We start from the raw sequence: 13924 nt of genomic DNA, 5'->3' as shown, positions 1-13924 counted from the left end.
GCATGATGAAGATTTTTTCTGCCCTATAAATGCGGCGTAACATATTTCACAGTTGGTTAAAGATTATTCTGCAGCAAAAGCTCAGGTTGCAGTCTCCTAGTTTTGTTTTTGGGTTATTAGAAGATGATTTGTTTGGAGACTCTGTTCTTCAAATCATCATTTCAAAAAGAAAATCAACTTAATTTGAGATTAATATATTCAAAATATGAGAGAATAAATATTTAAATTAATAGTTGATTCCAAACTTAAAACTTAATATTTCGAAATAACAAATTATACATCACATAAACCTTTATAGATATGATAATAACACATCATTTTATTGTATTAAAATAGTAAACATTTCAAATGGATTCAACTCTTTGGTGATGAATATTACCTTCAAATACGTTTAGTAATGTGCATGACTAAATTAGGCACTTCCAATTTCTCAACTCCTTCAAGTTGAATAATCTTGTTCTTGAACCTATTGAATAATTCATCCATGATTTCTTCTCCAAACTCTGACTTCAAAATTGGTTCAGCAACAGCCCTTATAAATGTTGCAACTCCCTCAGCTCTTGTATCTCCATCCTCATCATCAATCACATCAATGGTTTTCACCCAATCTGTTGTAATTGTCTCCAAACTTTGAACATCAAAAGAACCTTCTTCTTCAATCACTTTCCTAATCTCCTCACACGTAGGACAATAAGATGGTATGTTAAATGAGTCCAATTTTTTCTTCTCCATCAATTTCTGCATGTAAAAGTAATACATATATGTATAAGCTACAAATTCACATGCAAATTAATCATTAATCATGTATATAGTATCTTGATTGTCCGCAAATCTTAGTTCAAATCGTAGAAGCCGATTTATTAGGTTGGACGCTATCACCAGAGTTTGAACCTTGATACTCTCAGTTGTATACTTGATTTTTTAAGTAGTTATTAACACTTTGCGTACAAACCAAAACAAAAATATATAATATCTTGATAAAATATACCTCTGTGGCCATGTCATTGAGTGCCATGCCAATCACAACCCATGCATTTATCAGTTCATTTAGTTCATCTCTACCAATAAGTGTTAGGACCATAGCACCACCTGGAAGCAGTTCAAACGAACGTGACCTCAAAAATAATGTGAAGTCTTGTTGAAATTGTGCATGGTATGCTTTGTGCACTGCTGGAGGACTTGTCCTTGTTAGGTAGATAGCACCTTTGTTCAATGGTTCTAAAGCATCTTGCAACACTTCTGGAGTCTGTTACCAAACCATATAGTTGTGAATTTTTAGTTTTGAAATTAAAATGCTTTCAACAAAAATAGAGTTGATTCCATATTATATAGTAGTTGATTCAATTCCTCAAAAATGGGTATGGTGAAGAATCGAGATTGAAATTGTAAAACCGGTCGAAAATCGATCGAAAATCAGTCAAGAATAAAAAAATCAGTGGTCAAGAATTGAAACATGATAAATGATTTCGTTGTAAATCAAAAAGTTGCTCAATCTATTTTTTTTTTCTTTCTTCTTCAATCATTACCATAGAAAAATTAATTTGATGAATGAAAGTGGATTTTATATAATAATTCAAAATATACAGTAGGTTATTAAAATAAAAGTCTTGAACTTATATAACTTATAGACCAATTATTTTTAATTTTGAAATTTTGCTTATCTTCATTTATAAAAGTTAAAATTAATTAGTACTTTATCATAGAATAAACTGCATTTTCTGAACACAAGAAAGGGAGGTTCACAATTTTTTACATATTTTGTGTTTTTTTTTTTGTTTATTGATAATTTTTAAATATTTTTAACAATAAAACATAAAATTTTAAAATATAGAAGGTTATAAGAAATAAATAAACTATTAAATAATTATTACAATAATTTAATTAAAATATATTTACAGTGTAACGAAGTTTTACACCGTTAATGAATCACAATTATTAAACATCTATAGTTACATATAAAATAGTATTTATAAATGATTGTGATGTCTAGACTGTATAAAATATTTTACATTGGTAGTGCATAGTAATTATTTTATACGATTTAAGAATATAATTATTCTTGTGCATTACTATTCTTTTATATATATATATATATATATATATATATATATATATATATATATATATATATATATATATATATATATATATATATATATATTATCTATTTACTTATAACCGATTTAATCGAAGTCCAGTCTCAATCTAATCGTAAAACCATGAACCCGTGAGTATAATGATTTAATGTACATGATGATAAAATCATGCAGCCCTTGTCATCAAATGTAATGTACCTTAGAAAGCCAATGAAGACTATAGGAGGAATGAAAAAAGTGAATGGAGTTGTTAGGAAAGAGTCTTCCATAAAAAGACCCTGGTGTTCCACTAAAGAAACATGGACTAAACTTGTGTCCTTTCTCTTTTTCAAGTCTTTTATAAAAATCAGGTAGTGACTTAAAAGTAGTGTTGAAGTCATTTCCATATAAGTCATTGAGAAAAAACTGAAACATGGGTGTTTCATGACTCATGTTTTGGCTCACTGCATCAATGGTGTTTATGATATTAGATGCAACGAAAAGTGCATTTGGACCTGATGAACAACCTAAGTCAGCCACTTTCAAACAGTTTGGAAAAATGTCACAATATAGTCTCATTATACTTTCTTCAAGGATATGTTTGGCAGTCAGAATCACCTTTTTCTGCATGCAAAAATTAATCAGGACTTGTTGAATTAGGGCAAGATTAGATAGATTAATTAATTATTATTTATTACCTGAAATGTTGAGTTACTTGCGTAACTTGTTTCTCCTTCACCTCCATTCATATGAAGGACTTGTTCAATTGCCATTGCTAATGAAAATAAATGTTTGTGAATGTGTTTGAGAGGGTTATTGCATTCCTTTTATAATAGTAATACGTCGTATATGTACAAAGGTTACCCAGTACAAATGTCATTGTTGTTGGTTAACAAGTTAACGTCATGGTGGCAAATTGTAAACCAAATTCTATATATAATTTCTTGTTATGGTAGCAACCAAAGTAGTACTTGATGAAATTTTCTCTTCCCTCATATATGCTTCTTAATTAAATTCATGCATCTATTTAATTTTGTGAAAAACGTTCTGGCTCACAAATGATGTGGTGAATTAGTTTTTGATGACAGGATTAGATTTTGTTGAAATTGCTGCAAAATTTTAGAATATTCTTAAATATAATATGTATGACAATGATAGAAGAGGTTAGAATTATAGTGTGTATGAATATGACAGAAAAATCTAGAATTATAAGTGTATGGAAATGATAGAAGAACCTAGAACTATTATGATATTAATCTATCATAAAACATCTTAGAAAGAACTAAAGTAATGAGAAAACATTCACCACCTTTGAGAGGTTGACGACTTGAATCTATAAATAGACAATTGGTACTTTGTAAATCATCATCCAAGAAATCAATGACATAGCTTTCTTTCAAAACAATTTTCTAAAACTATCTTCTATCAACTAATCAACTCTCAACAGTGGCATCAGAGCTACGTTCGGTCATACATTGGACGTAGTTATATTACCTAGCTACTATTCTAGAATTCTCCCAACTACAAAATATTTCTCTTGTACTATTGAACCACTCAAATAATCTTTCTAAGCTACGGATAACACCACTCAATCATCAATTATTTCTGTCCTCATTTTTAATGGTGAAAATTATGATTATGGCGTGTTAGAATGGAGACTTTTTTTCATCTCAAAATTTATAGGACATAGTAGAAGAAGGCTTCACCGCTCCTACAGATACTTCAGCTCTTAATGCAGCTTAAGAAAAGGAGTTGAAGAAAAACAAAAAAAAAAAAATTCAATGGCGTTGCTCACCTTGCAACAAGCAGTGACTGATGCAATTTTCCCAAGAATTATAGGAGCTAATACTGCCAAAGAAGCATGTAACACGTTGCAAGAGGATTTTTAAGGAAGCGATAAGGTATGTGTTGTTAAACTTCAATCTCTAAGAAGAGATTTTGAACTATTGAAGATGAATGAGTTTGAGACAGTTAAAGATTACTATTCTAAATTAAAGAAATAATTAATCAAATGAGAGCTGTTGGGGAGGATATTCATGACAAGAAAATTGTTGAGAAAATTCTAATTACTATGCCCCCAAAATTTGACCTAATCATAACAACGATTGAGGAAACCAAAGATCGATCCACTATATCAGTGACAGAGCTAGTGGGCTTTCTTGAAGCATATGAGCAAAGACTGTATAGGCATAAAGGCACACTTGAAAATGCCTTTTAGTAAAATTTCAAATTTCAGACTCAAAATAAAGAAAATGGAGGAAAGAAAAATATGGAGAAACTTTTTGAAGAAGAGAAGTTTCTAGAAATTTTCTAAAGAATGAGGTCAGATAAAAATCCTCCATGCAGTATATGCAAAAATCCATTGTTGGAGGGCTTGTCCTTGTTAGGTAAATATCACCTTTGTTCAATGGTTCTAAATTTTGGTGAGCAAGGTTGAAGATAAAAGAGAGAGAGAAGAGAGATAAAATAGATCTGTAACTAACTTCTTTCTCAAATTGTAAGACTGTGAAATATATTACAAAGGAAACTATCAATGGGCTTATATACTAACACCCAAATGTAAATGCTAACCAAATGGAACTCAAATGCTAATTAAATGCAAATGCTTAAACTATATGTTGAATTTGGATTACACTTCAACACCATCCCTTAATCCATATTCAATACTAAAATCAACAACACTAATTTCATCCCTCAAGTGGATAAAGTGTTCAATCTTGATAGCTTTGGTCAGCACATCTGCAAGTTGCTTTTGAATGTTATAGTGAACAACTTCAAGCATTCCATTTTGAACCTGGATTCACAAAAAATAGAACTTTGTGTCAATGTGCTTGCTTATCCTATGGAGTACTGAGTTCTTGGGAAGGCTTATGGCATATTTTTTGTCTATCATCAGCTTCACAGACTTGCTCACCTTGATCTTCAGATCCTACGATAAATTCATTAGACAAACAGCTTGACACGCAGAGAAAGCACATACAATGTACTCAGCTTCATAGGTTGACAAGGCAACCACATGTTATTTCTTGGAGCACCAAGATAAGGGACTTCTCAGATACTTGAAGAAATATTCAGAAGTGCTTCTTCTATAACCTTTGTCTCCACACGTACCAGAGTCTGAATAACATATGAGTTATGAATTAGATTTAACACCATAAGGGAATAAAATTCCATACCTCAGAGTCCCCTTAATATACCCTTAGTATCTTGACAACAACTTAGTAACGTGACCACTTTGGTTTTTTCATAAACCTACTCACCATTCCAATTGCATAGCATATGTCAGGTCTGGTGTTACAGAGACATCTCAATGAGCCAACCAACTATTTAAAAGTTGTAGCATCTACATCATCGTCCTCAACATCAGAATACATCTTGCGATTTATTTCAGCAAGTGTGATTGCAGACTTGCAATTTGTTAACTTAAACCTTTTCACAATTTCAAGTTCATACTTCAACTGATGCAAAATTATATCCTTCTCAGAGTACAGAATCTCCATCCCTAGTGATCACGACTTTACGTGTCTATTAGTCGGGATAACTGCAAGTGCACAGTCGTGTCGTGTAGTTTTAAAATATATCGAATCCACAGGGACTATAAATCGATCTACCGTTATCTAAAGTTATTATGCAAATCTAAGGCTAATGATATTTGAGTTGTTTATAAAGGGAAACTAAAATCTTAAATCTAGATAAAATATAAATAAGCGGATATCAATATGTAGTTCGTCTAACTTAGGTGATCCAAAGTTCCATTGGTTATGGTTCTTATTTAATTAAAAATCTCCATTAACTATGTTGTTTAAAAGTCCTCCTCTCAAACTCTCGCTCTTTTGATTTAGACTACTATCCTTACTCATAATGTATGCTCTCGCCATCCCATTAGATTTAGAAAAGCTTTTTGAAAACATCACAATTGATAAAATGCTCATTTCATGAAGATGTTATCTACTTAAATCTCCTAGTCTCAAACTCTCGCTCTGTTGACTTGGATCATGCTAGTATTCCCTAACGTACGCTCTCGCTGTCCCGCGTCGAGTTTAAAAGTACTTTTTGAAAATAAATAAATTCTAATTAGCTTTAATACGCTTTCGCCGTCCTTAAAATTAATGTTCTATGTCTACTATCCAGTTAAAGATCTCAAACTCTCGCTCCATTGATGTTAACCTTTATCAGTTCTAAAATCTCAAACTCTCGCTCTGTTGATTTTAGAACTTTAGCAAATTAAATTAGACACAAAACCAGAAACGAGTGATTTTTAATAAAACATATTTAAGCCAATTTATTTCGGATCCCTGCTGTTAAATTACTTTACATATTGATATCTAAATAAATTAGCCAGACATATTAATATGGTTAAACATGCATAAATAGATTCGGTTCATAATTTTGGCCATATTAGTTGGCATACAATATATCTTGCAAAGGAATATAATTAAAGGAGTAAATAAGAAACCTGAATAATATAAATCTGAAATAAAATCTTGAATCTTGGAGTACTTGAACTTCCACCACAGGTTGGTTGGATTGTTCTTCAAATATTATTCACCACGAATTAAAACAAGGAAATAAAAACTAAATCTAACGTAAGGTTAGATCCGTTAAAGGTTCACAACAATTTCCGGTATAGAAATTGTTGTGAGAAAAGATGAACATAATAGAAAACAATTGTTGGAAAAGTAAAATACTGGAATGAAAATAATACTAAAAACTATGGCTGGAACAAAGCATGGTCCAACCCCTTTTACATGAATATTCAGCTCTTTTTATAGTGTTATTGTGGTAACTGCTCCTTCTAGCTGGTCCCCATATTTCTCCTCAAATGTTGCATATTAATTGACTTGGTTTATGGAGTTGAACATGTGAATTTGGCAAAAACGGATCTTCAAAAGTGGAGACGGGTGTCTCCTATGACAAATTAAACGGAGACTTGCACCTAAAATACAGGAGACGAGCGTCCCCAACTGAGACGTGGCCCCCTATTTTGTAGGAGACGGGCGTCTCCCCTTCACAAATCACATTATATATAAAAATTGACGTTGTCACAACTTCATATATATATATATATATATATATATATATATATATATATATATATATATATATATATATATATATATATATATATATATATATATATATATATATATATATATATATATATATATATATATATATATATATATATATATAAACCATGGGGCCCACTTCTATATATATATATATATTTATATATATTTATCCATTTCTTCTCCTTTTTACTCCTTTTCTTCACGGAGCCTCGAAAACATTAAATTCCTGAAACACATTAAAATACCACCGTAATTCCAACATAAAACAACATAATTAAAATAAAATAGGAAATAATCTATGTAAATCAAGTCAAATATGTGATACATTTTCGCGTTATAACCTAGAAAATAAACCATGGTTCGTAGATCAGTCATCTCCAACCCAATCATCAGTACCTTCTTCAACTTGACTATCTCGTTTGATTAGCTCCCTGCTAGCAATCTATCATCAATATAGAGACACACCAAAATCATATTGCTTTCAGAGATATTCTAAACATAAAACTCATATTCCATTTCACCTTTTCTGAATCCTTGAAGCATGAAAAATGAACCAATTTTCAGATTCCAAGCTCTAAGAGCTTGTTTCAGTCCATACAAGGCTTTATGCAATTTATACACTATCCCTTCCCGATTATTTTTCACAAATCCAGGAGGTTGTGACACATTAACTTCCTATTGTAAAGAATCATTCAAAAATTATATTTCACATCTAAATGCATCAGAGGCCAATTACTATTTACAGCTATAACAATCACCAATCTGATTGTTTCAAGTATAGCTACAGAAGAAAACACTTCAAAATAGTCTAAACCATGTTTATATAGAAATACTCTAATTAATAACCTTGCTATGTGTTTGCCAATTATCCATTTGGCTTTAGCTTTATCTTGAAAACCCATGTGACACTAATGGCTTTCTTGTTCTTTGGAAGCTCAGTTAATTTCCAAGTCTTATTTCTTTCTATATCCTCTCAAGTTATTCTTTCATGGCCTTCAGTCAAACTTTCTTCTTGATAACTTCTTCAGTATTAACTGGTTCAAATTCTATTAACATGGAACATTAAATGACTTTCCCTTCAAAGTCTATCTCAGTATCTTGAAACATGTCAAGCTTTGCAAATCTTCTTGGTATTTGTTTGATTCTTTGTGGCCTCTGAATTTTTTCGGAATCTTCTTCAGATGCTAGAACAGTATCAGATGCTGGACCATCTTCAGAAGTTCCACCTTCAGAGGTATGACCACCGTCAGAGGTTAGATTACCACCAGAGTTCGGATCATCATTAGAAATATGGATCAGAATGAAATTCACCTTCAGATTCAAACTTTCCTGCAGAGTCTTCTTCGGAATGTAACACGTCTTCTTACTCAACTTCAACTTCAGAGTCACCTTCAGACTCTAAATCATCTTCAGGGGCAAAATCCCCTTTAGTCAGGTGTCAACAATGCACCAAAATTGGATTGAGACTTGCTCTAGTCCCATACTTTTGCTTCCTTCATAATGACATCTCTACTGACTTCAGCTTTGTTAGTGACTGGACAATAAAGCTTATAAGCACATGTACTGTGGTACTTAATCATCAACATTACTTTACTTCTATCATCCAGCTTATTTCTAGTAGCACCTAGAACATGTTTGTAACAAACAAGACCAAATACTCTAAAATGAATCACACTTTGCTTATCTCTAATCTATTTCTTAAAAGTAACATTTTTCTCCAGCTTCTTGGTTGGACACATGTTGAGCACATATGTTACAGTGGCAACATCTTCACCCCATAAGGTGTGAGGGAGCTTATTTTCTTTCAGCATGCTCCTTGTCATATCAAGAAAATTCATATTTCTTCTTTTAGTGAGACCATTGTGTTGAGCAGTGTATGGAGAAGTAACCTCATGCTCAATTTCATTATCCTCACAGTACTTCTTGAACTCTATGGAGTTATACCCACCTCCACCATCAGTTCTGAGAACTTTCAGCTTCTGACCACTTTGTTTTTTAGCCTTCACTTTGATTTTTGAAACTCAGCAAACACCTCATGCTTAAACTTGATGAGTGTTACCCATGTCATTCTTGTGAACTCATCCATAAAAGACATAGAGTACTTTTTTCCTCCAAGTGAAGGTACTTCGAATGACCCACATACATTAGAATGCACCACTCTTAAACCATGCTTTTCTCTTGGAACCTGTTTTGATGCAAATGGCAATCTAGGATGTTTTCCTTTCATGCATATCTCTCACCACATCACCACCTCATAATTTCTATTAAAAAGAAAATTAATTTAAAATAAATTTAAAATTTTGCTCAAAAATAATGACATGTGTCAGTTCTTACATTTCTTCTCCAATTTATTTCGTAATAAATAGCATTACTCTTATGACAATCACTATAATTACATTAATATTTTTCTATATTAATACAATTAAGACAACATGTATCATGACTATATTAAAATATGTCATGCAAGGGCGTCACAATTTTTTGGAGGCCCTGTGTAGGTTAGTCATGGTTCAACCATGACAAAATAATTAGAGGCCCTATTTAACCTCATTTTAATAGTGGCAACAATTTATGAGGCCCTATTTAATAATAGTTTAACTTTAAAAATTTTGAGGCCCTGTGCGGTAGCCCGCTTTGCACGCCCTCAAAGACGGCCCTGATGTCATGATGAATAATTTTTAAATATAATTCAATTTTAACATTTTTTTTCTTTTTTGTTTTGAAAAAATTAAAAAATATATATTCGAGAAAAAAATTGCAGTACCATAAACCAACTACTAAAAATATTAAAATATAAAAATATAAAATTTATAAAAAATATAAGAAAAAATCAATACCATAAACCAACTACTTAATTTAAAGTCAGAAACAAAGTATTTTTCTTTAATTTTTTTAGTCAAAATCAAGAATTAAACTTGATATAACAATAAGTTGTTATCATATCATTCTATCATATATTTTTTATATCATCTATAATTTTATTTATATTCACTATTATATATGAACTCTTATAATTCTCACCTCTTAAGCATTATAGTATGTATGTTTTATAAATTTAGTAAAAATTAATTTAAGATTATCTACTTTATCATAAAAAATTGATTACCTAAATTTTATTTATAACTTATTTTGATATTATGTTAAATATATATATATATATATATATATATATATATATATATATATATATATATATATATATATATATATATATATATATATATATATATATATATATATATATATATATATATATATATATATATATATATATATATATGGTCATGCTAACATGTGACCTTAGGGCACATGTTAAGAATACTATAATTAGAAAAAACAAGTGCAATAAAGTCAAATTTAAAATTTCAAAACATTAAATGCACGCATTTCAAACAAATATTTCTACAAATAGTATATTAACTTGTGCCTTTGGGGCACACGTTAGCTTTTCCCATATATATATATATATATATATATATATATATATATATATATATATATATATATATATATATATATATATATATATATATATATATATATATATATATATATATATATATATATATATATATATATATATATATATATATATATATATATATATATATATATATATAGGACGTATCATATGAGAATGACATTTTTATGTAAGAATATATATATATATATATATATATATATATATATATATATATATATATTCTAAAATTTAAAATCTAATGATTCAGATTCATTCTCATTTAAATTACCCATTCTTAATATATATATATATATATATATATATATATATATATATATATATATATATATATATATATATATATATAGGGCATATCATATGAGAATGCCATATTTATATGAGAGTGTGAGAATGAATCTGAACCGTTGAATTTTAAAATAAATGGTGGAGATCATAGGTGAATCTTTTTTTTTCTCTCTTCTACATTTTGAAATAAATGATGTAGTAGAGAAAAAAAGATTCACCATAATCTCCACCATTTATTTTAAAATCCAATGGTTCAGATTCATTCTCATATAAATATGTCATTCTCATATGATATATATATTGACTCCAAGAGTAAGTGTTCAACACTTACTCCAAATCATAACCATTGATTTTCATTAGTCTAACGGTTTTAATTGATCATTTAATTTAATTATTTTTGAAAACCGTTGGATTAATGATAATCAATAGTTATGATACACTTACTCTTGGAGTCAATATAACCCTCCTCTATATATATGTGTGTGTGTGTGTGTGCGCGCGTGCGTGTGTGTGTGCGCGCGCGTGTGTGTGTTTGTGTTGAACACTTACTCCAAATCTTAACCATTGATTATCATTAATCTAACGGCTTTAATTAAATTTTTATATTGAAAAATATTTCCAAAATAAATGATCAATTAAAACTGTTAGATTAATGAAAATCAATGGTTAAGATTTGGAGTAAGTGTTCAACACTTACTCTTGGAGTAAATATATATATATATATATATATATATATATATATATATATATATATATATATATATATATATATATATATATATATATATATATAGGGATAGGATCAAATGACACCAAATCTCGATGGTTAAAATAATTGATCAAACGGTGATGCTAAATAGCCTATTTTTTGGAGAAAAATATGCTATGTATTTTTTTATTATTATTTTATTCATTTAGCATCATCATTTATCAATTATTTTAACGATCGAGATTTAGTGTCAAATTAAACTTTGACACCTTGGTGTCATTTGATCCTATCCCATATATATATTAACTGAATATTGCTGATAAAATATTTCATGATATTGATAAAAATATTACTGAATCTATTTCTTTGCTTGCTAATTTTTTTTAATTTTAAGCAATTCAAATTATTTTAATGTTTTTGTTTGGATGGAGTATTATAATTATTATTATTATTATTTACTCATTTTTATAAAATTTATAAATTTTTAGCTAAATGTTGACTTTAAAAAATATGGACTAATTTATAAATTTTGAAAATTTAAAAGACTTTTTTTATAAAATTTGAAATTTATTAAAGATTAATTTGCAGTTTTTGGAGGTCAAATTAATAAAGTTAAAATTATAGGTACCAACTTGAAAAATTGGAAAGATTGATAATAACCAATTTCACATCATATTGTACAGAGTGAAAAGAGGATTATCAAATTCTTTACTTTAAGGTCTCTTTTGAAATTTCTTAAATTTACTTAGACAAGATATTTGATAGATTTCTATTATTTAGAACTTATCATATTTCTTTAATCCAAACAATGGATTTTGAAAAAATCATTTTAAATTCACTCAAAAAATTGATTTCACTCATTAAAATTCACCATTCAAATACAGTCGTAAGTTTCATATATTGATATTGTGCTCTCATTCAAATACACTCGCAAGTTTCCTACATTGATATTGTGCTCTCATTTGCATTTTTTTATAATTATTGTAAATACCATTTCACCTAAATCTAATCTCAACCGCTTTATTTTGAAACCAACATAACAATTTCCTTACTCTAAAGACTAATTAAATGTGTACCCTATCATAGTATATGTTTTTCAATCAATTTTAGATCTTACACATACATAATTTTTGTACTACAAAATTCGCGACAAATAACTTAAAGAACAATGATACTAGACATCATTGATAATTGTTTTATTTTTTCATGTAATGAGATTCATAGATAAACAAAGGAAGAAATCATAAACATAAAACAACAAGACATATATTGATATAAAAAAAAGATTTATTCTAGCTTGATGCGAGAAGAAAGATATTAAGATTCAGTGAATGGAAATGAGACAACAGTCAATATCATAGGACTTGAGGCCACTAGAGGAGACATCAAAATCCCTCCAATCACCTCATGTGTGATGGTTGATAGGCTGACTTCAAGTTCTCCTGCACTTTCAAGTGTCGATGAAGGGGTGATTGTCCCAGAGATTGAGATTATATTAAAACTTCCTTGATGGGTTACAATTCTCCCAGTGGGTTGACGAAGCGTGACTTGCTCCACCACTCCTCTTCCATTATGGACACAAATTGATCTCCCTCGACGCTTAGCTAATTCAAAGAGAGCATTTGACAAATCGACCCCGACATCGATCTCAATGATGTGGGTCTTGTGTGCACTGGACACGTTGCAACGACTGACAATGAAGGAAGACATTAAATGGTCGTTTACTGTGGTAGTATTGGTGATTGTCTTTTGAGGTGAAGATTTGGGGTCTTAAATAGCAAAATCTCTTGAAATAAAAACAACGGCGCAATAAATTATGTTGGCCAAAGACATAGTTTATTATGTTACTTTCTATATATTTACATCGCCCACAGAATTCATTCATTTATTCTTAAACCACTATCATAATCTTTTTTTCATTATATTTACCTACTCCTTTTGGCCATTATTATAATTCACTCTCTCAAACAAATCAACTAAGTAAATGCATTTGTTTATTACAAGTTAATTTTATTTAGTTAATTAATATACTAGTTTATTCAATAAAAGATATAAAATTGATAATATCACGATAAATGATTTTTTTATCAAATATTTAAGATATGGTTTAAATAGTTAAATCGTTCATGTAAGTTAGCGAGTTTTTGGTTTCTTCACCTCTGTATCTTTTTTTAAAATAATATCTTGAATGTTAAAATCATTTTGGTATTTGTTCTTAAAGTTAAAATCCGCATGAAAAAAAAATTTAACATTCAGAAATTACTTTAAGAAAAACAAAAATACATGAACAAAAAGCAAA

General features: G+C 29.3%; 1 protein-coding gene across 1 annotated transcript; it reads right to left on the bottom strand.

Annotated features, from left to right (window-relative positions):
- Positions 1 to 220: 220 nt before the first annotated feature.
- Positions 221 to 2872, bottom strand: LOC131660404 (probable caffeine synthase MTL2). Its single transcript, XM_058929649.1, has 4 exons — positions 2774 to 2872; positions 2295 to 2699; positions 989 to 1246; positions 221 to 738 (listed from the first exon to the last, which is right to left on the bottom strand). The coding sequence occupies exons 1-4, from the start codon at positions 2846 to 2848 to the stop codon at positions 382 to 384; spliced, it is 1095 nt and encodes a 364-aa protein (XP_058785632.1). The 5' UTR covers positions 2849 to 2872; the 3' UTR covers positions 221 to 381.
- Between the last annotated feature and the right edge of the window lie 11052 nt (positions 2873 to 13924).

Source organism: Vicia villosa, linkage group LG3, assembly GCF_029867415.1.
Source record: "Vicia villosa cultivar HV-30 ecotype Madison, WI linkage group LG3, Vvil1.0, whole genome shotgun sequence".
Lineage (NCBI taxonomy): Eukaryota > Viridiplantae > Streptophyta > Magnoliopsida > Fabales > Fabaceae > Vicia > Vicia villosa.
The sequence above is the reverse complement of the archived record's forward strand: the minus strand, read 5'-3'. Positions and strand labels throughout refer to the sequence as shown.